We start from the raw sequence: 25,800 nt of genomic DNA on the forward strand, positions 1-25,800 counted from the left end.
GACCTTAAAAAATTACAAGCTGGTCAAGTGCTTAGAATGTATCTTTCAATCCTGACAAATCTCATACTCTCACAATCTCTCTCTGAAAGGAGAGACTCCCACCTATCTTTAGGTAGTGGACATCTGTTTGGCAAAACTCCCACCTATCTATAGGTAGTGGACAAAACAATGGAAACACCAATGTAAAGTCACTTAATAGGGCATTGGGCCACCACGTGCAGCCTGTACGGCCTGTATGGGCCATGGCATATAATCCACCAGCATCTGGAATTCTGCAGGAGGATGCAGCACCATTCTTCCATCAGAAAGTCAATCGACTCACACCTGTGTGATGGAGGTGGAAATTAAATGTTTTCTCAGGCGTTGTTTCAGAATATCCCAGAAATGCTTGATTGGGTTCAGATCTGGTGACTGAGTAGGCCATAACATATAGATAACACCAGTGTCATGCTTATCAAACCATTAGGTGACCACACGTACTCTGTGGGCGGGTGGGGGATTTTGGGTAGGGGTGGAGTGGATCTCTCCTCTTGCAGCCATGCAAGTCATAATTATAGGCAACAAAACCTGTGCATGCTGGCATTGTTATACATGGCTCAAAGCATGCTGGGATGTTATTGTCTGCATTAACACATGGGCCACAACTGTGCAGAAGCCGTTGCTTGGTGTCCCTCATTTACGCAGGTGTTTCCAGATTTTTGTCCACAACCTGTACTTTCTGAACATTTCTCTTGAGGAGCTTTAGTCATTAAAACTCCTGGGTCTCACTGTCAGCCATGGTCTTTATTGGACAAACCACATTTCAATGTTGACTTCCAAAGCCAGACTGGGCATCCTCCATCACACAAAGTCCTTCCTTGGCACACCTGAACTGAGATCACTCCACCTTGGACATGCTTTGGGCATATTTCATATCAACCTGCAAGGCCTTCATCCACAGCCTGATGGCATACTGCTCTCCCCCCATGGGCTGGGTTCCCTGCCTCACGTCTTGCTCAACTTGACGCTGTGGAAACCAAGGCCTTCAAGATCATTGGAATCTCCCATGCTGAAGCTGAGTCTCTGGGCTCACCACTTCCCCAATCGCAATCAGGTCAGTGGTCTCCCTGTCTTCTATCACCTCCTTTCTGGTCTTGTACCCTCTGCTCTTTTCATGCTTTGTCCAACCCCAGTTTTCTGCAGGGCTCACACGGTTTACCATCAACCCTCTTCTGGTAAAAACTACGTAAATCCAAGATCACTGCTCACCTCTCCCATTTGTTCCTCTTTTTCATGCACAACAATGACATGTTCCTGGAAAAATCCATTGTATCACTTTGCAGATGATTCCACTCTGTGCAGGATAATTCTCTACCCTATTTCCAAGGCGCTACAGTCACATCCATCTCTGACAATCTGGAAAAAAATATGCAACTGCTCATCTAGAAAGACCATGCCTTTTAATGCAAGAAAAACTCATTTTCTTACTTGTTCCTCTATAAGGACAGCAAGCACACTCCCCCAATATATTTCTGTGGTCAGCCTCTCGAAGAGATACAGTTTCTGCAGCTCATGGACACCACTATAAAGTATAACCTGTTCTGGGCAGATATTCTCCAAGCCTGGTTCCAAAGAAACTGCCATCTCAGAATTTCCCTCCACAGGGCCAAGTCCTTCCTTGGCATTCCTCATCTTATATTGGTATATAAAACCTTCAATTGGAATGTCATGGAATAAGGCTCCCAATTGTGGACAGTTGCTGCTGCTTTTAATTTTGCCTCGCCCCACCCTCACTTCCATACAGTGAAATGCATGGCCCTCTGTCATTGGAAGCTCATGCCAGGAAGCTGAAACTCAGGATCAGCTCCTTTCTGGGCTAACAGGATGGCTAGAGGTACACACACTTGCCTCTAAACTGGCTAGCCTGGGTTTGAATCCAGACCCTGCAATTAAATGTCATCCCAGTGTTTCACAGGCAAGGTGATTTATAAATGTGTTTCATCCCTCAGACGGACATTAAACTCAGATGGACATGAATGGATGGCTGTCTACATTAGTTGTTGGACATTAAAAATCCCCTGGTGTTCTTCGTGAAGAGTAGGTGAGCTATCGCTGGCACCATGGCAAGATTCCAAAATTCCTGCCCCAAGTTACAGGGTTACATGTCACCATCACATAGGCACACCCTCGGCCAATGATGCTGCTCTACAGCCTGTAGAGAGAGAGAGACAGACAGACAGACAGACAGACGGACAGACACAGCACGCTCCTTGCTCACTGAACACAGTTCTGTGGCTTTGCAATATTTTACCAGCTCTGTTCTGATCTTGCTCTTGGTCCTTCTGCCCTCTCATGACTTCACTCAGCTTTTCTTCCTCCAGGTCACACATGTTCTGGCAGGAATCATTTTCTTGTTACTCTCCTCAAGTCAAAACACAAATCAGCATCAGGCCCACCTGAGATCCAAATGAGGTCTCTGACTTTCCACAAAAAAGTTTGTGGCAGTTGGTTAAATCTGTCTGAAACATGCTCCTCATCTGTTCCTTCATTCTTTAAAAAGGCAGTCAGTCTCCATTCCTTATTACCCCCTTTTCTTGTCTGCGGAATGGTATTCTTGAGTCCATTGTCTCGAGCTATTCCATGCAGGAGTTTGAGTCTGTTGCCCACTGCCGCCTTATGATCTCCAGTCATTGCACTAGTGAGCTTTGTTACACCCTCTGAGACACTGTTCTCACCTTTTTCCTGCAATTCCTCTCTTTATGCTGTGTGGTGCTCACATGTTGTCATCGCACTCTTTTACCTTTGCCCTATGTATCTGTTTTCCCATTGCCTGGCTGTGTTATTCTGCTCTTCTGTGAACCTCAACACTGGAAGGAAAACATATCTTTTAAAATGTGTACTGCTCTCTATCATCATACTGCCTTATTCCACTTTTGTTATTGTCTCATGAAAGGTTTAATTTCCTAATTTTATGGGAATAGCTGATGTTTTATGAAATTTTATGGGATTACCGTGAATAACACAAAACATTTGTCTACTCCAAGGGTCGTGATGCAGTCAATAGGGCTGGAATCAAGGCGTACCTCCATGAAGGTAGCTCCAGGTGTGCACCAGAGGCGATACAAGGCATAGCCAGGGATACAGATAACTGAGGAGGTGGCCATGAGGACAGCAATAACTTCAGCCCAGTATGGCAACTTCCGACCGTCATATGTTGGTGTTTCGTATTGCACAAGACTGAATACAAGGATGAACTATGGAAGAGATACAGGGACAGAGACAAAAAGCAATATCACAATAATTTGCCAAAAATATAAATCCACAATTGTCATGGAGGATTGCAAAAACTTCAAGAAACAACCAGCCCTTTACAGGTATTTGTGCCATTGGCAAGCATTGCCTAACTTTTGAAAACTGAAACAAGTTAAATTTCAAAAAATGAGAATTATTAATTCTAATCATTAATTCCAACTTTGACTTCATTCCATGTTGATATGTATGATGGTAATCCGTTTCCCAACCTAAAGCAACAACGTTATGTCACCATCACATGACACCCCACTGGCTAAGAATATTCAAATGTTAGTAAACAACTCCCTTGCCAAATTTGGCGAATCAGAAAAAGCATTTCAGAATATTGTACAACAACTGCAGCTAATTAGCATGATTAAGGAATCACAAGTAGCGTTCTATCTGGCATGACCACTGATGAAGGCAATATGGTGGCACCCACATCTGTTGACTGCCAAATTTTTGTCAAAATTTTGCATTATGCACATTGTTTCTTTTTTTTTTATTTTTGTATACCTTGCTGAGGCTCGTATGAGAGCTAACATACAACGCACAGCAAGGGGGGGGGGCATGAGACAAGAGGGGTGGGAGAAGGAAGGACAAAACAATGGGGAACAGAGATACGAGGAGATCTGGGGAAGGGAGAGGGATGGGGCGGGGAACATGGGGTATACAAGATGGAAATTACAGGAACTTTCAGGAAGGAAAGCAGGGAATTTGAAGGAGGTGGGTTTGGGGGTGGATTAACGGAGTTAAAAAAGATCGAGGATTTGGATGGGGGACGATAAGAGGTGGTGGTGAACAGCTGTTTTGAAGGCCTGGAGGGAAGAATGGGATTGAATCGAGTGAGGGAGTTTATTCCAAAGGCGGGGAAAAAGAGGAATGAAAGAGTGAAAGTGAGCAGTGATTCATGATTTTGGTAGTTTTACCAGAAGGGGGTTGTTGACGGACCTTGAGCACTCTGCAGAAATATGGTGGGGACAAATCGCAGACAGAACAGAACAAGGGAGGGGGGCGGGCGAGAGCAGAGAAGGGAAGGAAGAAGACAGAAAGACCACCGACCTGCCTGCGGTGAGAGAGTGAGAGACCCAAAGACTTAGCCTCATCGTGGGAGATACCAATGATCCGAAATGCCTTGGTTTCCACAGCATGAAGCCGAGAAAGGTGGGAGGCAGGAGAACTAGCCCAGAGGGGAGAGCAGTACTCCATCAGGCTGTGGAACAAAACCTTGTAAGTGGTCAAGAGCTCAGGTAGGCCGAGGAAGGACTTTGCATGACGGCGGATGCCCAGTTGACGACTGGCTTTGGAGGCCAGATTGGAAATGTGGCTTTCCCAGGAAAGATCATAGCAGATAGTGAAACCCAGAAGCTTGAAAGAAAGGACTTCTTCCAGAGGATTGTTTAGAAAGTGGATGGGGGAGGAGGGGGTTCCAAACGGTCCTTTCAGAGAGACAAAGTGAGAGTGTGAGATTTGTCCAGATTGAAAGACATGTTCCACATGTTGGACCAGTTTGTGATTTTACCCAGATCTGCAGAGAGTGAAGAAGCTGCTGCTTGCCGGTCTTATGGATGACAGATGGTACGGCAGAGGGTGGAGTCATCGGCAAAGAGATGTAGAGGATTTTCCAGAGAGACGGAGAGATCATTGATGAAAACCAGAAAAAGAGCAGGGCCCAGAACGCTACCTTTCGGAACTCCAGCCTGGACAGGAAGAGGGGATGAAAGAACTCCATTTAGGGCCACACATTGACTGCGACAGGAGAGGAAGTCTGCGAGCCACGAGTTTCTTCAATAAATAGTAATTTAGTTCTGTTTACCAACGAATCCTGGCTTCAATTCGTCAGTTTTGCAACTGATTGGAAGCTGTATGACTGCAAATAAAGCAAAGTTGTGACAGACCCCAGAGCCCATCTCGGTTTAGACTTTGAAGATACACAATCATGCATCAATGCTCAACCGACAAATGACAATACTAGTACAGGCTACGATTAGCAGTTACATTCCTTCTGTGATATCAGTAAAGTCAGGAGGAAGGCCAATAAATCTGGGGCTCAATGTGACATGTGACACGTACTTCACTGTCAAGTTTAACTCCGGGCCACTCTTGATAGTCTAAGCTACACGTATGTAAGCTTACATGTAGTGTCAGTGACAAGTGAAATTATTTTATTTTCAACACAAATTAATGCAAACAATTGCATTCATTTTGTGTTCAAAGCTCAGTTTGTTGTTCGGATTGTCAACACTTGTGCATATTGGTGATTTTCAAAACATGAGAGAAAATAAACATAAGTTTGCCTCACTTGGCTTCGAGGAGGGAATTGATCATGAACACATTCAGTTGAGTTTCCATTGTCAGGATTGTGTCATGTTTGTCACTGACAACTTGTAGCTTTTCGGTAACGAAGGCCTGAATGCAGTCTCCAATCAATGTGCCCACATGGTTTTTAACTTTTAATGAAACTAATTAAACGTCATGTCAAAAGGAGTATATCTATTAAATAGGTACAATTGGAACGTGTGCACGTCTTTAAATTACATACCAATTACCTATTGGAACATATTAATTATGTCTACTGTATGAACGCTCTTTCTTGTTTACCGATGGAACTGAATCCAGATCAGGGAGTGATCAATATTTACACGGTGGGAGAGAGGGGACAGAGAACAAGCACTGGAGAAGCACCACGATAAACGAGTGCGTAGGTCTGAAGGAATGAATGGTGCAAGTACTTGGAACAGATGGCAAATGTTTCCAGATGAATGTGCACTTTGCCATTCCAACAAGTATAAACAAGATTACATTTCAAGAAAGATGTCACTGATAAGGTTGGTTAGATGTAATCAGATTCACGGAGGTCAACTTCTGCAAGCAACTCAGTGAAAAGAAGATCCAATTCTGCTTCCACAGATTGACTATTAGGATTTGGTTGCCCTTGAGTTAAAGTACCATCATAAGTGCTACGAAGAGTACACAAGATTTCTGAGCACTCCTGCCAAGTCATTGACACAAATCGGGACATGATACATACCAAAACTTCTGTAATGGCATCGAGTATGACTACAAGGTAAAAAGGAGAATTTTACATTATACAGACTCAAAAACTCTTCATACGAACAATTCAGCAAGTGGAAGGCATCGATACTCCGTATCAGACATGGAACCTGAAGAAAAGGCTCCTGGTAAAGAAAACGTTTCTGCAGGTCATTTTTCCAACACCAGACAACCATCAAATGTGCAAGAGTTTATTGTGAAGCCTTTTTGGGAGAAGATCTGGTTGATAACTTCAAAACTTCTGAAAGCTCCAATGATGATGAAGATGATGATCGACAGGTAAAGAAGCGAGCCCCTCCAACACGGCGCATACCAGACATCATTGGATGGGAGCATTGCTGTGCATCTGGTGCAATGTCTCCTGTAGGTTAGAGCAGGTATTTGAAAATTGGCAACGGTGCTGGTGATTGTTCACCTACTTGTCGTGAAGGACTCTGGGATATGTAATGTCCATTAACTAATGCTGCTGGATGGGGTGGCTTGACAGTTCAGAGATGAGTTATTTATTTGTCCTTTATTTGACACAGCCTTATGTTCAAAGAGGAACGGTAAAGAGGAGCATAAAAGATTTTTTTTTTTAAAAGAGGAACAAAGGAGATTGAAGTGTGCATTACCCCTGGATTTGGGGAGTTTAACCAGGAGGGCATTACTGGAAGAACCCGTGCAACCTCAAATTGCTGGGTAAGGTTGTAGATCTGAGACAGCAGAAAGAGCTAGCTGGGAGGAGAGGCATAACAGAGAAGCCACCAAACTGTCTGTGATGTGAGAGTAACAGGTCTTGTGCTTTGGTTAATTTGGGGAGAGGCCAATAATGTTGAATTTTACATTGCACATATTCCAGGAAGGATATATGAGATGCTGTGGCACCAGCTTATAGGTAAGGGCAGGACTCGAATGAATTCCATACGAAAGCTTTGTAGGCTGTGAGTAGTTGTGATTTTTTTTATTGAATTACTTGGAAATTCTTTCCAGTCTGTGGCTAGCTTTGAGAGCCAACTGTGCCACATAGACAGTCAAGTGGAAGCTGGCCATAGCTGATCGTGAGGCTTAGACACTTTGGAGAATATTCCTTTTCCAGTGGCTGACTACAAAAATGGATAGGTGGGTTCTTTTGACGATTCTTCTGAGGTGATGAAGTGTGGCTGAGATATGCCAGGATTGAAAGATATGTTCAATTTGTCAGACCAGCATCTAATCAAATATAGATTAGCTGAGAATTGATGCACTTGATGTTTGCCTGTCAGTGGCATAGAATTATCAATAATATAAAGTGGGGTTATCTGCAAAAAATAGAGGGTTTTCAAAATCAATGGGAAATTAAACTTGGCTGATTAAATATCACATCAAGGAGAGATTTTCTAAACGCATCAGTCATGGATTCCCTGTATAATTTTTTTGTATACATTGTTGAGGATTGTGGAGGAGCTAGAACATAGAAGTGATCAGGATGTAACAGCGCAAAAGGAACAATAGAACGAGCAGTGGTGATAGAAAAATAAAGGAAAACTTGGAGAAATAATGGATGTGGGGAGAAATGAGGGCTAGGGGAGACGCAAGTCATGAATAAGATGGATACAGCTGAAGTGTAAGGAAGGAAAAACTGGAAACTTGGAAAGAGGTGGGCTTGGGAAAGATTAACTGGAATGGAAAATATCAAGGTTTTTGGATGGGGAATGGTGGCGAACGGCTGTCTTTAAGACCTGGAGGGAAGAATGAGGTTGAAGATACTGTGGAAGTTAATTCCACAGGTGGGAAAAAGATGAACAAATGAGTGGAGGTGAGCGGTGATTCTGTAATTTGGGAGTTTCACCAGATCACGTGCTCTTGCAGAAAACTGGGGGGGGGGGGGGGCGGCAGAGCATAGAAAGAGTAGAGAGTGGTGAAAGATCAGAAAGGAGGCACTAGAAAACAGAGAGACCACTGACATGCAATGCCATGGGAGATGGCAACAACCCAAAAATATAAATATGCAACCTACCAATCTTATTTATCTTCAATGTCAGAATCATACCATAATGTTTTGATGAGCATCATCATAAGAATAAATGAAAACTTTCACATCAGTTAAAAATCAATTACAAATGCTATAAATTGAGTGTGTGTGTGTGTGTGTGTGTGTGTGTGTGTGTGTGTGTGTGTGTGTGTGTGTGTGTGTGTGTGTGTGTGTGTGTGTGTGTGTCATATTTATTGGCCGACATCTTTATTTATCAGTCGAAGTGGCTATTCTCTGGAGATTTCGGTTATACACATGGACACAAGAAAAGATTCACAAGAAGTAAATTTTGCCCATCTACTCGAAGCCACGACTCCATACCGACACATTTTATACACCATAATGGCAAATATAATCCAGATAATGCAATGCAAAAATCCATTTTATTGCAATTGGTTATTACAGCGCGTGCGCTGTATACAATTGCACCGAGTTTGAAATGTCCCCGGCGTCTACCACGTATCCGGTGTCCCCCCCCCCCCCCCACGTGCCTCAAGACAGCCAATGACGGCCATCCGGTAGATGCAGTGCGTAACCTCGACGGAAATGGCGACAATTTATGAAAATACCCGAGTATTTCAATGGAAATTTGTGAAACTAATGTGTTATATATGTGAAAACCATTTAATTTATTGCTTGACGGAAAAAAAACGAAGAAACACGCCCCTCTCATGTACGAACGAACGAAAGACGTCATTTCCGCCCACCATCGCATTTCGCGCCGAAAGACGTCATTTACACCCACCATTGCATTTCGCGCCGATCGTCGAACGCTGAAAGCTAAGCTTTTCTTATGCTTTCATTCTTTTGCGGCTGCCTGCCATGCTGTATCGAACGATTTCATTCCTTCTCTTATATATGAAGGTGCTTATCACAATAATAACAAGATTTTTACATTTCAAATATTAAGTACGCTTTTTATTTGTTTTTCAACTGAAAAAGCATAAATTGCATATTTTAACATTAGTGTACTCATTTGCTTCACCACACACGCTGTATTGAAGGATTTCACTTGTTAATACTATTCATGATCTTGATTGACCCACACACAAAGAACCTCACGCACTCACAGCTTTCCTTCCACCGGCAATCTATCAAATAACAACCTTTATCAAACAATAGATTATATCAACGGTATTACCGATAAGTGCGTTAACCACGATAGGGAGCGAGTTGAAACTTACATTTGAGCATTAATTTTCCATTTGTAACAGCAAAAGAGGGCAATGATGAGACTCTCTTTGGCACTGAAGGTCTCGAGTGAAATTTAGTCTCACCTCACTTCCCATGGTGGTTAGCATACTCTTATTGGCATTCAGTTCATAAAATCCATTCTTGAACTCATGTGACGATGCAGACCAACACACCTTCACAAAGACTGGTATTCCAATAATCTCCAATCTGAGCTGTATTATTTATATCTCACATGTTTAGAGTAGCCTGACCAATGTCTTCACCACACAATTCATTTCTTATATTTTCAGGTGACTATTTTAGCTGCCTAAGCCAATGCCTATGAACTCAAATGATAATGTTTAGTTCCAAACATACGAAGATGATAGCAGGGGAGATGAGGCACCAGCAGATTTTGAAGAAGAATGGTGGTTCGCGCTTCAGCATCATGGACACGTCCATAAAATAGTTCCGAAATCCTGTTAGGAGGTATGCATCAAGTGATATTGATACTTGTTTGAATTATAACAATCTATTATTTTTCATTAAAATACGAACAAACGAGGGAAGGATGAATATGTTACAAGTGGAAGCTTCTGCCAATGATTTCCAAAACAAGCATATCAGTATGTTCATGGAAATATATTAACATTATTATATCCCACATCTCATAAAGATGAAATAAAATAATTTAAGAAAATCAAGAAGTGCATGAAGGAGGGAACTTCATCGATATATTACTAAAACTCTCATATATATATATATATATATATATATATATATATATATATATATATATATATATATATATATGTTCCCAAAATACAGCCAAAACGGTACACGATAGGGCAAAAATTTTAGGGCCACCTTACTAACCATTCGCCTGCTGTGTGCAGTATCAAGTTTCGTTCAAATTGGGCAAAGAAAAAAATTATTATAAAATCAATTCCCGTTTCAGTCAAGTACTCTTCGGGAGTATTTGATCAATGCAAACAACCTCCGTAGTATAGTTCGTGGAGCTATCTTTTTATATTTTTGAAATGATTTTTTTCATCAACCGCTGTCACAACGGGAACCCAACGGGTTCACGGGTCGTCTAGTCAGAGTTAAATGTTTTCTACAAGACATGAGTAAGAGTGGAAGGGGGTGTATGGACATTGGTACAGTATGGTGGTGAAAGTTTGAATTGAGAAAACAAGGCAATGTTAATAATATTGTTTCACGAGCACTAGCCAGAGTTACCACTATATTCGTTATGTCTGTGTGTCTGTCTGTCTGTCTGTCTGTCTGTCTGTCTGTTGGGTAGTCGATGTAGTCGAAAAAAATTGTTTCAAAAAAAAAATTTTTGAAATTTGTTCTACCCTTATTATCAGTATTTCCGTTGATATGTTTGTTGGGTAGTCGATCTCGTAGAAATTTTCTTTTTTTCAAAAAAACAATTTTGAAATTTGTTCTACCCATATTATCAGTACTAGTGCGTGCCCGTACGTGTGTGGCCGTACATGCAAAAAAAAAATTAAAAAAAACTTTCAAACAAATACACAGGCCGTTCCTTCGCTCTCGCATGCCCGTACGTGTGTGGCCGTACGTGTGTGGCCGTATGTGCAAATAAAAAAAAACTTTCAAACAACCACACAGGCCGTTCCTTCGCTCTCGTAAACGACGACTGGATTGGGGCATTGTGTTTATCTATAAATGTGCATAAAAAATCGAGAAAATAGAATACAGTAAGTCATCACTATCCGGAAGTAGTGCATGCCCGTATGGAATGTTCACATGCATTCCACGAATTATCGCTTGCATTGAAGTAACAACTGCTGTGATACTTACACAGAGTTACTTAAAATGCAAATTAAAGGCACATCCGCCCCCCTCTTAAAAAAGGCACATCCGCCCCTCCTCTCCCCCCTCTCTCCCCTCTCTCGCCCCCCTCTTTCCCCCCTCCTCTCTCCCCCTCCTCTCTCCCCTCCTCTGTCGCCCCTCTCTCTCGTGCTCCTCTCTCGCCACATCCCCCTTAAAAAGGCACATCCGCCCCCTCTCCCCCCTCTCCCCCCTCTCACCTCCTCTCGCCCTCCTCTTTCCCCTTCCTCTCTCCCCCTCTCTCTCCCCCTCTCTCTCCCCCCTCTCTCTCTTGCCCCCCTCTCTCGCCCCTCTCTCGCCCTCCTCTCTCGCCCCCCTCTTTCCCTCCTCCTCTCTCCCTCCTCCTCTCTCCCTCCTCCTCTCTCCCTCCTCCTCTCTCGCTCCTCTCTCTTGCTCCTCTCTCTCGCCCCTCTCTCTCTCTCACCCCCACTCTCACCCCCCTCTCACATCCCCTCTCCCATTCCCCTCTCTCGCCACCTCCTCTCTCCCCCTCTCGTAAATTGTGACGCCCCCTCTCTTTGTCACCCCCCTCTCTCCCTCCCCTCTCTTACCCCCTCTCTTGCCCACCTCTCTCATCATTCTTCTTTAGCCGGCTGTCTTGTCTAACGGCACTTTTCTGTGTAAATGAAAGATTCCAGGAGTAATCTTTAAAATCCCGTGTTTAATCTTCCTTGTGTGTCCTTTAAATTGTTGTGATCCCTGTTTGCCATGAGCATGTGATGAGGAATATAAAGAGTTAGTTTGGTTTAATTTAAAATGAAATAAACATTAATTGTGACGTCATTCATGATGTCATAGCACCGTGTCTTGTCATTGGTTTGGTAAATAAATGGCCGTAACTTGGGAACCGCTTGTCCAATTAATATCAAACCTTAAAAAGGCGCATCCGCGGGTCCCCAGCAATATTCCTGGCAAGTTTCAATCAGATCGGACCAGTGGTCGTCGTGAAAGGCGGTCGCATACAGACACACAGACATTAATATCAAACCTTGAAAAGGCACATACTCAGGTCCCCAGCGTCGATTGTGACGTCACACCAAACGAAGAAAAAGAATTGTGACGTCAATCGTGCAAAAATAAATAAATAAACATTAATTGTGACGTCATTCGTGATGTCATAGCACCGTGTCTTGTCATTGGTCGACAGATAAATGGCCGTAACTTGGGAACCGCTCGTCCGATTAATATCAAACCTCGAAAAGACACATCCGCGGGTCCCCAGCAATATTCCTGGCAAGTTTCAATCAGATCGGACTGGCGGTCGTCGAGAAACGGCAGTAGTCGCATACAGACAGACAGACAGAGATTGCTGGAATTATAGATAGATTTCCGTCGATATGTTTCTCTGTCTGTCTGTCTGTCCCTCTGTTCGGTCCAGTGCTCCGTTAATACAATGGCGATTTCGATAAACTAGGTTGGTAGGTTCATACCATGACCTAGTTGTGTGCAAATGAGAACCGTTGCTATGGACACCACCGTTGCCTAGCAACGGCCGAAAAACCTCTAAATGTGGGCGTATTTTAACGAAAAAACAATCTTCAACATTAACCCTTGAAGCTAGAATAATGAATTTTCTTGTGCTTAATCATCAGGTCATTCCCCATCGAACGGGCCCATCGCGTCAGGTTCTATTGGGTAGGCGACTACCCATGTCCGCCTACCGGCTTGTCTGTCTGTCCCTCTGTTCGGTCCAGTGCTCCGTTAATACAATGGCGATTTCAATGAAACTTGGTTGGTAGGTTCATACCATGACCTAGTTGTGTGAAAATGAGAACCGTTGCTATGTACACCACCGTTGCCTAGCAACGGGACTTTGAAATTTTTGAGAAATCATATAAAAATTATTTTTTCGAAAATCAAAAATTGGGCCACGAGCGACTGTGGGCAGTACATTCAGCCATATTGTCAAAAATTTCTAGCCGGATCCTATGAAAACTATCGGAGAAGATAGACTTTGAATGAACCCTGGTCGAAAACAATAAAAAACGAAGTTCGTTATATCTCAGAGACGATGAGTCAGATATACATGAAACTGGTATGGTAGGTTCATGGTATGTCCTAGTTATGTGTGAGAAACAACCGTTGCTATGGACCCCACCGTTGCCTAGCAACGGCCGACTACCCATGTCCACCTACCGGCTTGTCTGTCTGTCGATCCCTCTGTTCGGTCCAGTGCTCCGTTAATACAATGGCGATTTCAATGAAACTTGGTTGGTAGGTTCATACCATGACCTAGTTGTGTGAAAATGAGAACCGTTGCTATGGACACCACCGTTGTCAAGCAATGGGACTTTGAAATTTTTGAAAAATCATAAAAAAATTATTTTTTAGAAAATCAAAAATTGGGCCATGAGTGACTGTGGGCAGTACATTCAGCCATATTGTCAAAAATTTGCAGCCGGATCCTATGAAAACTGTCGGAGAAGATAGACTTTGAATGAACCCTGGTCGAAAACAATAAAAAAACGAAGTTCGTTATATCTCAGAGACGATGAGTCATATATACATGACACTGGTATGGTAGGTTCATGGTATGTCCTAGTTATGTGTGAGAAAGAACCGTTGCTCTGGACCCCTCCGTTGCCTAGCAACGGCCGACTACCCATGTGCGCCTACCGGCTTGTCTGTGTATCTGTCTGTCCAGAGCATAACCCCATGGAGTTTGATCCGATCTTGATGAAACTTGGTTATGTGTTCGATATCAATGTCTAGTTATGTTTTCCTGGATGAGGGCGTGCTACGCCTTTTGTGTGCAGAGCCACGCCCCAAAAATAGCCATTTTTAGGGGGTAGTCGGATTAAAAATCTATCTTCTCCGAGGTACTTGACTTAATGGAATGGGTTCTTTCGTATTTGAACAGCAAAATGAATTATCTAAAACTTGTTGTTGTCCGATTTTTCATTTTCTTCCCATGGTCAAGGTCACAAGGTCACGAACTTAGAAAATTGCGAATTTTGACATAAAAATCATACGACCGCCCAAACATTGAGAGCGAGGATGACAATATTTTTTATGCATAATCTTGAGGTCATTCCCCACCTAAAGTGTTCAAACAATTTTGCTCTATCTCGAAAACCTTGCCTGTGGCGCCCCCTTCACATTTGTTTTTACGCTGATTTCATCAAAGTATGGATAATCCGAGGAGTGTGAAATGCCATATAGCCTATATGACGTAATATTGTTCCTGGAATGTTCCAGAGGAAGTTTTGCACCAAAGGTCATAATCCTTGACCTTTGACCTTTAAAGGCCACAAAGGTCAAATTTTCAAAGTTGTGGGAATCGAACTGGGGTTTCGACCTTCTTCGACGAACTAACTCCAATAAGCTATAGCAGTAGCACGTTTCCTGTTTCCTTATTTTAATGTCCACAACATTGTTTTGTGACACATAGGTTAGGCAAAGGTCAAATTTTGAAAGTTGTTGAACGAAACCGGGTTTTCGACATTTTGCAGCTCATAACCCATCACCCGTATCACATCATGTTGATCATTTTATAACTTGGTCAAAAATTATCACATTGTCTCATCCTTGACTTCTGAAACAATCTACATCGTCAAATACCGCCCGTGAACCATTGTCGTCTTCAGACTTGTCAAGTATAAAAAGCGTTTTAGAAAATCCAAAAGGATTCAAGGATCCATCCATCTGTTGGGACCATACTCTCTGCAGAGCATTGGTGCTGATTAACCAGTCTCCTTGGCTATTGGGCACAATCTTGGACAGGTCGCCACTCCGACTCGGGATACCAGCAAGCTGCTACTCATTTTGCCAACCTCAGAAGGATGACAGGCAGAGTCAACCCCTCCTGGTATTAATTCAACAGCCAAGTGGGATTTGAACTCAGGATCCGAGGATCCCAAGCCCACCACCCCAACCTTTAAGCCAACACCAGGCATAGCCAAGGATGACGATTCCAAACAGAATGAGAACAGCACTCGTGAGAGCGCGTACCTCTGCCAGGCTGAACAGTTTACGTTTTGTATCAAACTGAATTGCCGGATCTGGATCCGGACCTCAAAAATAGAATTGGCTTGCTCTTATTGCCTACCAAACTCATCCATCAAGTCTTGTCTGAATCAGTCCATAACTTTTTGAGATATCATGTTATATATACATATATATCATTTTTAGCCCCATCACTCAATGGTGAAGAATCAGAAAATTATCAGATCTGGATCTTCACTAAAACTGAATCAGTTCCTCCTTGTCACACACCCAATCTGTCCACAAAATTTCGTCTGAATCCGGCCACAACTGTTTGAGATATGTGAACTATATTTTGTTTTTGGCCTTATCTCCCAATGGTGAAGAATCACTTTAAGAATTCTAGTATGCAGATCCGGATCCAGATCTTCATCAAAATCTAAACAATTCGTCCTCATCGCACACCCAACCGGTTCACAAAATTTCATCCAAATCCATCCATGACTTTTTGAGATATCCTGCTCAGATAGACAGATAAACAGCCAGGAGTGAAAACACAACCTCCATCCACCTTTGGTGGCAGAAGTAGCAACCTCAACCTGACATTTCCCAAGAAAACTACAAAAATGAACTTCAAAATGAAATTGAAAACTACAAAATTGAATGATAAGTAAGCCTGTAAATAATTATCGACCCCGCCATTGAGTACACAACTGGCATGAAATTATTATCCCATGCACACGAAGCAAAAATGGGGGGAGCAATTGATTCACTTCTGTTTGTCTGTCTGTCTACAAATGTCAGTTTATGATCAAGGAACAACTTCATTTCAATTGAATGTTCTATTTTGGAACATGAATTGGAAAATGAACCTGCATTTTAGCAGTATTTTGGCTCTGAATTTGTTGCGATGTGCAGAGAGGAGTGAGATAATGTTTTTTACTCTGTCTGCCTGTCTGACAGTCAACCAAAATTGAAAATCCTTCCAAACAAGAAATCTTACTGTTTTTAAGGATGTCATAAAGGATACAAACAACAGGCATGAAGACCTAAATAACTAAATAAGATAGTGCAAAAGACACTGCAACAACGGCGAGGAACTTCCGAGATGTTTTGTTCTATGACCTTTAAAATCTTTATTTTATTTCAATTGAATTACAGTATATACTTAAACACTGCAGAACACAAATCACCTTTTTGACACTTTCAAAACCCTTCCGCTTACAATACTTGGACAAAATATCATGGCATTTTAGGTCATTATGACCATTCAAATTTTCCACTTGTAGACCCCATCCATGTTCTTGTTCCTCAAGACAGCGCAGGGTAAGTTGTTCTATGAACTCTCTTGTTTTACATGTGCTTATTTACATTCCTCATCTAACTTGCTCCCTTCACTTCCCACAATTATATTCCTGATAAACTAGTGCAACACATGATGAACATATGTCCTGCTTAAGTATGAGCTTTTCCTGATGTAAAACAACACAGCAGTCAATACAACATACATAGCTTACCATATACCCAGTTGATGCCAATGCAAAGGAAACAAGAGATGATGACAAGCGAGAAGGAGGCAGCATAACTGTCCACAAGTGAGATCCAGTACACTCCAGCCTATAAAATAGTAAAGGGAAACTGCAAAAGTCAATTATTGGAATTAAATGTAGTGAATGCTTTTAGTTATGTTGATAATGATGACGACAAAGTGTGACAAGAGTGACTGTACCCGAGTTGTAAGGGGGATTCCAAATAGGAACCCTATGATGGCAACACCTAATGTGACAAAGGCCTTGTGCTTCCTGATCCAGTCACTGTCTACCTCATCTACAATGGCTGTCACCAAAGTCTCCAGCAGGCAAAACTGAGGAATAGATTGAGAGACAAGAGAACATATCAAAGAGCCGTCAAGTATGATATCACTGATATGGAAAACATTTTAACATGAAAATCAGTTTTAGTATTTCAATTTTCTTGCAAAATAGAAAATCGAATCTTTGCACTTGTAGTTGAGCTACATTTCATGTCTTTGTCCTCCTCAAAATAGTCAATAATTCCTCTGCAATTACTTTATATGATAGATTTTCTCTGTCACTTTGACAGATGAGTCACCAGGTCTTTCACCGAACCATCTCTCCCCACCAGGTTGTCGGCAAAAAATATTTTAAAATTCAGCTTGAGTCTAGCAAATCAGTTTTGTGGCTGATGTCATTTTGCATGGGATGAAAGACCGATTGTTGACTTGCATATGCAGTTACAAATGTTGCTGGTGTAGGGGCTGCTGGAAGTATGGACTGAGGCACTGGCTTTTTGGCAAGCTTGTTGAGTCTGTTCTTATCAAATATATAAACGACTGTATGACATCGACTTCTCCATTTGAGTCTGTCCAGGGTGGTGTTTTTTTTTTGTTTGTTTGTTTGTTTTTCAAACGAAGTCAAGGCTTTGTGGAAGAGCAAGAACATAGAACAGACCAGGACACGATAGAACAAAAGGAACAGTAGAAAATGGGGGGAGGGGGACATCAACAACAGGGTTTAAGGACAAAGCAAAGGGAGATTTGGACAAATGAGGGATCTAGGGAGAAATGAGGGGTAGGGAGGAAGCACGGGTTGGACAAAATGGACACAGAAACAAATTACCAGGAAGGAAAAACTGGACATTTGGAAGGAGGTGGGCTTGGGGAAGGTTAAAAGGGCATAGAAAATATTTAACGAAGGTAGGAGGCATTAAAGGCTTTACAGTTATAATTATTTTTTTTTGTTTTTTTTGTACATGTCTTTTTTTGCAGGTATCCGTGACATGTAACCTCCTTCAACTATAACAGTGCTTCATTTGATCTCTTCAGTTATGAATAAAAAGGTTCATTTGGAAAAATTGTTTCTACATAAATCATAATTCATGGAAAAAAAATGTGGCATTTTTGGAAGGGGGTGAATACTTTTGCAGGTTACTGTACTTCAGCCTTCGGGCTGGAGTGGATGTGTATTTCATGGTTTTTTAAAACCTTTTTTTTATTACAAAAAAGGCTTTTCCCATGAATAAATAGGTTTATAACTGATAACATACGACCGTGCATTCTGGACTTGTGACTGAGGGTGTGCATGTCCTTAGCTTTCTTTCAATGTTTAACTTTTTACGTTTTTTCAAGCACAAAATACTTTTTCATAAGATGGTTTCGCAAAAGTTATTTTAGTTATTAGGGCTCTTGTTTTTCTTCTTGTTTTTCTTCTATTTATTCTCTTATAATATTTATTATTATTCTTATTCCACCGTGATTTTGGGGCTTTATTATCTTTTATTCCCTTTAAAATTCATTTTCTCTGCAACTTCATATTGACAGGTCAGGCCAGATTAGTTCTGTGACTTGCTTCAGGCACCATGTAAACCTGTACTCACCTGTGTCATGGTCAGGATGTGGGCAACTAAACCATCTCACCCACCAGGTTTCCTGGTGAGGAGGGTATATGGATATGGACACCGAGCAGCATTAAAAACAAAACCTGTCGAAGGGCAGAGGAGCTCCTTGTGAACCAACGGCCATCAATAACTCATGTCCAACTGTGTCTGCGGACGTTCTCCTGCGGTTGGGTATTTTTTTTTAGGAGATCGTGGCAGGATGTGCACATCGGCTCCCGTAAAATCCTTCATTCCTCAAAACTCAAAAAAAACACAAAGAAAATAGAAAACCCACTCCGTGGCAGGACCTCCTGTTCAGCTGCCCACCTCAGGGCAGCACACTGGATGACGGGATTGGGGCAAAGCCTTCGGGACCCCCACTCTTTGATGATAAGAGGAAAACCACAGGGTAACCTTCCCAGGTCAGTGTGCGACAGTGTGTCAGCGTAGTGCTGAGATGCCGTCTACCAGATGGCAGTCTCCTTGGATTAACTTCAGGTGGTCCCTTTGGGTGGGTGCCTGAAATGTCCTATTCCTAAAAGAGGATGATCACCTGTCGCTGTTATCAGCTGAGCTCTAGCATTTGAACATCGGTATTGCAGCACTCTCTGAGGTTTGGAGAGTGGATAGTGGTGATATCATGGCGGGTGGTTAAAACGTACTATTGTTCTGGTCGCTCTGATGGTCACCATGCCCAAGGAGTTGCTGCAGCTGTATCCAAAAAGCTGACTCCAATGATAATTGAGGTAACACCGGTCAATGAGCGTATTATGAGATGAAGGATTCGTCACTCCTCGGGTGTCATTTCCCTGTCTTTGGATATGCTCCGACTGAGGTGAGTGATCTCATCATGAAGGATGAATTATATGACACACTCGAGCCTGTGGTTGATCAATGCCCCAGGCGAGATACTCTTCTTGTCTTGGAGGATTTCAAAGCATCGACTGGAACTGATAGGGGTAGTTATGAGACGTGTGTTGGTCCTCACGGGTCTTGAACTGTGAAGTAGAATAGCACAAAGTTCCTTGACTTTGCAAGAAGTCATGGACTTAGGGTGGCTGGTTCATGGTTTCAGCGCCCACAAGCTCATCGCTGGACTTGGTATTCCAACGCTGGTGATGTGGCAAAGGAGATTGATCATGTCCTCGTTGATGGTCACTGGAGGATGATTCAGAAGTGCAGGGTCGATCGGAGTGCTCAGTTCCTCAATACTAATCGCAGGCTTGTGGTAGAAACTCTGAAGTTGCAGCTGAAATCTGGGAGAATAGTACCATCCCAGTCTATGCCAGATGTTGACAAGCTCATGGTGAGAGGGTAGCTGAGGAGTTTGCGAACAGGCTGAGTGGAGATTTGGGGGGTCTGGGTGCTTTGGGGAATCCTGAAGAGTTGTGGAGTGCCTTCAAGACCACCATCCTTGATGTTACCATTGGATGTCTTGGAACTCACCGTATGGTGAAGGCGAATCTTGCCTCTCAAGAGACACTTGCTACCATGAACCAGAATCGCAGGGCCAGGCTTAATGGCAGAGCTGAGCTGTTCAGGAAGTTGAGGCATAAAACTGTATGTGCCCTGAGGGTGAACAAGGAGGCCGATGTGTAAGGTATTTGTGAGGGGGTAGAGGAGTAGAGCATCACCTGTGGTCAAGTGATTCTCATCCTGCTTCCAGGGGAATTCGTGCATTGTGTTTGTCCAAGCCCGCCCCTCAGTCTACTGCAGTTAGAGCGGAGGGTGGGGGGCTCGTGACAGAGAAGTCTGAAGTGAAGGCCTGCTGGGATGGTTACTTTGAGCGGCTGTACCAGGCCGATCCACCAGCTGTTGAGTTCGATGTCAGGGGTGTTACTATCCCTATTGCTGACCCTACAATCAACTATTATCCACCTTCATTTGTGGAGGCACAGGCTGCGGTGAACCGGTGGAAATGGGGGTAAAGGTCCTGGGATCTGTGGCATCCATGCTGAACTTATCAAGGCTAGTGGAAATGTTGTATCCGTGTCATTGCATGCAGTTCTGTGCTCTGCCTGGAACACAGGCATCATCCCAACTGACTGGAAGAAGGGCCTTGTTGTCCCTCTCTGGAAAGAGAAGCATGATCACCAGGACTGCAACAACTACCAAAGGGTGCCGCTGCTCTCAGTGCCGGGCAAGGTCTTTGCTCGGATAATTTTTGATAGGGTTCGTGACTATCTGCTTGAACACCAACGCTCATAGAAGTCAGGCTTTACACCAAAGAGGTCAACGATTGACAGTATTGTTGAGACTCTGGATATTCTTTTAGGGGTCCTCAAGGTGATGAATGAGGAGTCAGAGCCGCTCGGATTACTGGTTCCCTGGATCAAAACTAAGATCCAGCCTTTCAATGGCATCTTTGATGCTGCCATCTTGTCTGTACCTGTTTGTAGTGAGGATGTTGAGGTCACGGAGAGATTCACTTACCATGGCAGTGATATTCATGTCTCTGCTGGCTGTGAGCCAAAGGTCAATAGACGTCTGGGTCGGGCCTGTGGGGTCATGGATTCACTGGATCATGGGGTGTGGGTGGCACTGTCGGTACCTGTGCAGGAGGGTGAAAGTCCGAGTCTTCAGATCCTTGATGCTTCCGGTCTTCCTGTCCTGATGTGAGACTTGGACTCTGACCAAGGATCTGAGATGGATACATAATTCCTTTGGTACCAAATCTCTTTGGAGAATCTTTGGCTCTCGCTGGTCAGACATTCTGAACAATGAGCGGTTGCTGAGAGAGACTCAAATGAGATTTGGTAACTGCATAGTCAGTGAGTGTCAGCTGCAGCTGTATGGACATGTGTTTTATTTTCCTGATTCAGATCCTGCTCTCCAAATTCTCCCAGCGAGGGAGCCTCATGAGTTCGAGAAGGCCAACAGGATTACTGCATGCCTCATGAATGCAGTTGGTTGATTGGCATCTCAAGGAGATAGGGATGGGCCAGGCATCTGCCTGAGGGATGAGCAGACGGAAAGCCCTGGAGTACTGGTGGAAAGTGGACACAGCGATGCGCTGCTCCATCGCTGCTCCCATTCCTGACCTGACCTGTGCAACCACTTGTCAGATTGACACAAATTTCTCACCATCGGTGCGACTACTCATGTAGAATGATTTAATGATAATTACGATGTCATAGGTCACATGGTGTGGCAGCCATGTTGGAAAAACAGAAAAACTTTGGATCTCTGTGTCTCCGAAACCGCAGCATGAAAAAAATTTATACTTGGCATCTGGCACGTACTCTGCATGGGGATTAAATATGATTTTTTTTCATGAGGTCATTGTTGAAGTGGTATCCCAGTCAAAATTCGACATGTATAACACTACATCCAATCAGTATGAAACTTTTTGAGTGTCATCTCGGGATAAATTGATCAAAAGAAAAAAAAAATCATGATGTCATTGGTCACGTGTTTCGGCAACTATATATTTTTTTTTAACAAAAAAACTTTTAAAACACGACTCTCCGAAACTGCTGAACAGATTCAGGCAAAACTTTACAACTATATCCCCCAAGCCTTGGAGATACCAGGGTCATCACAAATAATTGATAGGGCACATGGTTTGCCAGCCATATTGGATTGAAGGAAAATATTAAATAATGTTTTCTCTGGAACCATTTATCCCATCGAAGTGAAACTTTCCAAGTATCATCGAACACCATTGTTGCATATAGAGTGCAAATTATGACATCATCGGTCACGTGGTTTGGCAGCCATGTTGGATAGAAATTCGAACAGTATCTGATCAATTCACAACTTGACCCACATGATCCTCTCCCCAATCATAGGCAGAATGTAAACTGTTGATGTCATAGATCACATGATTTGGCACCCATATTAGTTCAAAAACCGATCCTTTCAAAACCTTCTCCCAAACGGCTTAACGGATTGATGTGAAACATATTACCTTAGATGGAGAAAAGGTAGTGGATCATAACTGCAAATTTTTTGCATTGATTGCTACAGCTGTTTCTGAGATATAATTTTTCAATATTTTCCTTGAAACCAATGTGGTTGCCAAACTAAGTCACTGATGCAATAATTTCTGATTAACTTGTATGCAGCAATGGTATTGGATCATAACTGCAAAGTCTCGCATCGATAGGTTAATCGGTTTCAGAAGAATAATTTTTTTAATATTATCCTTGAAACTAATGTGGCCGCCACACCACATGCACTGGTAACATCATCATTATCAAAATATATGCACCAAGGGTGGTGGATCATATTCCTAAGATATTGCATGGACAGGTTAAGTGGTTTCAAATAAAAAAAAATTTTTACCTTGATGGGCGTGCCATGCAGAATATTGTTTGAAAATTTCAACATCGTTGGTCAGATGGTCTTGCAGCCACATCGGAAAAAAAAACAACCTTATCTGATGAATGAAAAATTTGAAAGATGTGATTCTGAATTTAGATGTTATAATAAATATGTGAGAAAGACTACCCATTCTGAATTTGATTTGATAAAAAGGATGTTGTGGGTCATGCATCACCTTGTTCGACTCAGGGGAGTCCCGGTATTCCCTGTGGACCCTGAGTGTGAACATTTATTACTTCATGTTCAGGTTATTTAAATTATAATTCAATTGATACCAATGATGTCCCCAGGAAAAAGGGTCAACTGCATACACAATAAATAGATTGAATGTGGTGTGTTACTTGGTCCATAATTTGTCAATCCCACGTTGTATCAAAGTGGGGTTGTATTGAAGCAGGGTTGTATCAAAGCGGTACGTCTTGGTACCTGGTCATCACTACGGCAGTTTTCGTTTTATGTTGTTTTTTTTATATGACCATGCGTTTTTTTAGTGACCAAATAAGGTATTTTATGACCATGCATTTTCGCCCTATTGGCTAGGATGTATGTGCTCGTACGACCATGCATTCTGGCCATGTGGGATGGTGTGTATGTTTTTGTTTGACCACATTCTTTCACCTTTGGGTTGAAATGCATGCCTAAACTATTTTGACAATTTTTTTTTGGACAGTATACTTTGGCCTTAGGGACAGAATGCACGTTCTTATCTTTGTTATAATGTTTCTTTCCTTTTTTTTCAAGCAAAAAAGGTGCTGCCATAAGTTGGTTTCTCTAATTGTTTGGTTTTGTGTCTTCACCTGTGGATTTCCCTCCTGAAAACACATTCTTTTGTTCCTTTTGCCTTTCTTTATTTAAAGGAGTGAGGCTCATGGAAGAGCAAGAAAGTCTCTGCTCTGATCAGCTTGTGGACTATGCTATTTTGGTGGAGCATGCCTTGTCCTATGATTGGGTGTGTTGTCTTGCTTGTTATACAGTGTTTCACCCCTGCCCCCACATTAATTTTGTTTTGCATATTTTTCCCTTGAATCCTGGTGTACACAGCCATGGTGATCTCGCATCACAACTGTGTACATTTCAATTCACCGAGTCCACTCTCCTGCCGAGGGAGACCTTTGGGAAATATGTTTTGTCCGGGGCATTGGGTGTTAAAGCGGAATAATTATTCTGCCTGGTTTCCTTTGCTCATGGATTTTACATGTCCTTCCAGACTGCTGGAGTGCTTGGCAAGTTCTGGAGAATATGGGCTGCCACTCATTTTGCTGAGTTTCTATGTTATTGATGATACTGTTAAGGTCTCTGCTAAGTTGCTATGGTGACATACCAGACCCAATACAAGTTGTTCATAATGGCTTTGGTATTTGGACAGGGGCTCAGCAAGATTGCATCAAGTTGAGGGCATACAAAGATGGCATGGTCCCCCATATCCCAAACAGGATAACAATTGGGATAGATCAGGACAATATTTTATGCTGGGCAGCCAATAGTATATGCCGTAGATGTGGAAAACTTGGCCATCCAGTTACTGGGTGTACATTGGAGTCATGCAACCAGTTTGGCGAGTTGTGGCATATGAGGGAGCACTGCATTGCTCACGTGCAGTGCAACCTCTGACATGGACAATACGGAATTCTGTGGGTGGGAGCAGAGGGATGGCCAATGTGGATAAGGGTTTGAGTACTGATCCTCCCTATCCACACTCTCCCCACTCCATCTGTCCCCAGAAGAACATTTCAAAGGAGGAGGAAGATGAAAAGGAGAAGGCTGTGGTGGAGATGAGAATGTGCGAAGGTGTTGAAATTATGAAGAATTCATGACAGGTAAAGCCTGAAATGTCAGCACCTTGTGATCCTTTTTACGGCGAATGACTCAATCCATTTTAATCTCATGCTTTTATTATTTTGTGCCACCAATGCAAACCACTAGATTTAATTCACAACTATATTTTTATTCCTCACCTGTGACCCTCAGCACTTTAAAATACCGGATATCAAGCAAATCCTTATGCAGCTGCACTGGCAAATGATATTGTTGCGGTTCTTGGAACCGCATGTATACAACAGATAGGTGTCCCAAGATCCCAAAATACACGTGAAAAAGCTGAATGCTTAAACTCGGTGTTTGCAGCTAAATCTTGTGTCCAAAACCCATCACTTTCTCTACCCACCTTACCCAGTCGCACCCAACAGTCCCTGGACTCGTTGTCCTTTTCTCCTGACAAGGTGGAGAGCTTGCTGTCAAACCTCGACTCAGATTCTGCAACCGGTCCAGACGGCATCAGCCCATTTGTCCTCAAAGCCTGCTCTTCCGCTCTTGCTCACCCTCTCTCTGTTCTATTCACCCTCTCATTTGCTCAAGGTCATCTGCCATCTGCCTGGAAATCAGCAAACATCACTGCCCTGCACAAAAAAGGTGCAAAAACAGATCCCTGCAAGTACAGACCAATCAGCCTTCTCCCAATCATCAGCAAGGTTATGGAATCCATCATCGCTTCAGACATCAAATCCTTCCTCTTCTCCAATGGCTTGATTTCTGATCATCAATTTGGTTTCAGACCAGGTCACTCTACACTGGATATGCTGCTTCTGCTCTCCCAACAATGGATGGAGGTCCTCAATGCCAGACAGGAAATCCGAGCCGTATCCCCAGACATATCACGTGCTTTTGACACAGTCTGGCACCCTGCCCTGCTCACCAAACTCTCTTCCCATGGTTTCCAAGGCCATCTCCACTCATGGCTCGCAGACTTCCTCTCCTGTCACAGTCAACGTGTGGCCCTAAATGGAGTTATTTCATCCCCCCTTCCT

The 25,800-nt window shown here is 42.8% G+C and overlaps 1 protein-coding gene and 1 long non-coding RNA gene across 12 annotated transcripts in view; one reads left to right on the forward strand and one right to left on the reverse strand.

Moving 5' to 3' along the window:
- LOC147024860 (uncharacterized) overlaps window positions 1-25,800 on the forward strand; it is a 116,953-nt gene that overhangs the window by 45,460 nt on the left and 45,693 nt on the right. For 6 of the 11 annotated variants that reach the window (XR_015059234.1, XR_015059232.1, XR_015059240.1 and 3 more), the window contains one exon: window positions 24,718-24,813. This is a non-coding gene — a long non-coding RNA (uncharacterized LOC147024860). Of the gene's footprint in view, window positions 1-8,885; window positions 9,182-24,607; window positions 24,814-25,800 lie in introns of those variants that run through there. The other 5 variants (XR_015059242.1, XR_015059236.1, XR_015059241.1 and 2 more) reach the window with 4 other exon arrangements.
- SLC6A9 (solute carrier family 6 member 9) overlaps window positions 1-25,800 on the reverse strand; it is a 183,575-nt gene that overhangs the window by 9,672 nt on the left and 148,103 nt on the right. The window contains exons 11-14 of the mRNA XM_085885178.1: window positions 17,004-17,138; window positions 16,792-16,891; window positions 9,869-9,969; window positions 3,063-3,233 (exon numbers count right to left, since the gene is read on the reverse strand). Of these exons, the coding sequence (XP_085741304.1) occupies window positions 3,063-3,233; window positions 9,869-9,969; window positions 16,792-16,891; window positions 17,004-17,138 (507 nt within the window). The remainder of the gene's footprint in view (window positions 1-3,062; window positions 3,234-9,868; window positions 9,970-16,791; window positions 16,892-17,003; window positions 17,139-25,800) is intronic.

This window comes from Eptatretus burgeri, chromosome 6 (genome assembly GCF_056783735.1).
Source record: "Eptatretus burgeri isolate ZD-2024b chromosome 6, Ebu_testis_v1, whole genome shotgun sequence".
In the NCBI taxonomy this organism is placed as follows: domain Eukaryota; kingdom Metazoa; phylum Chordata; class Myxini; order Myxiniformes; family Myxinidae; genus Eptatretus; species Eptatretus burgeri.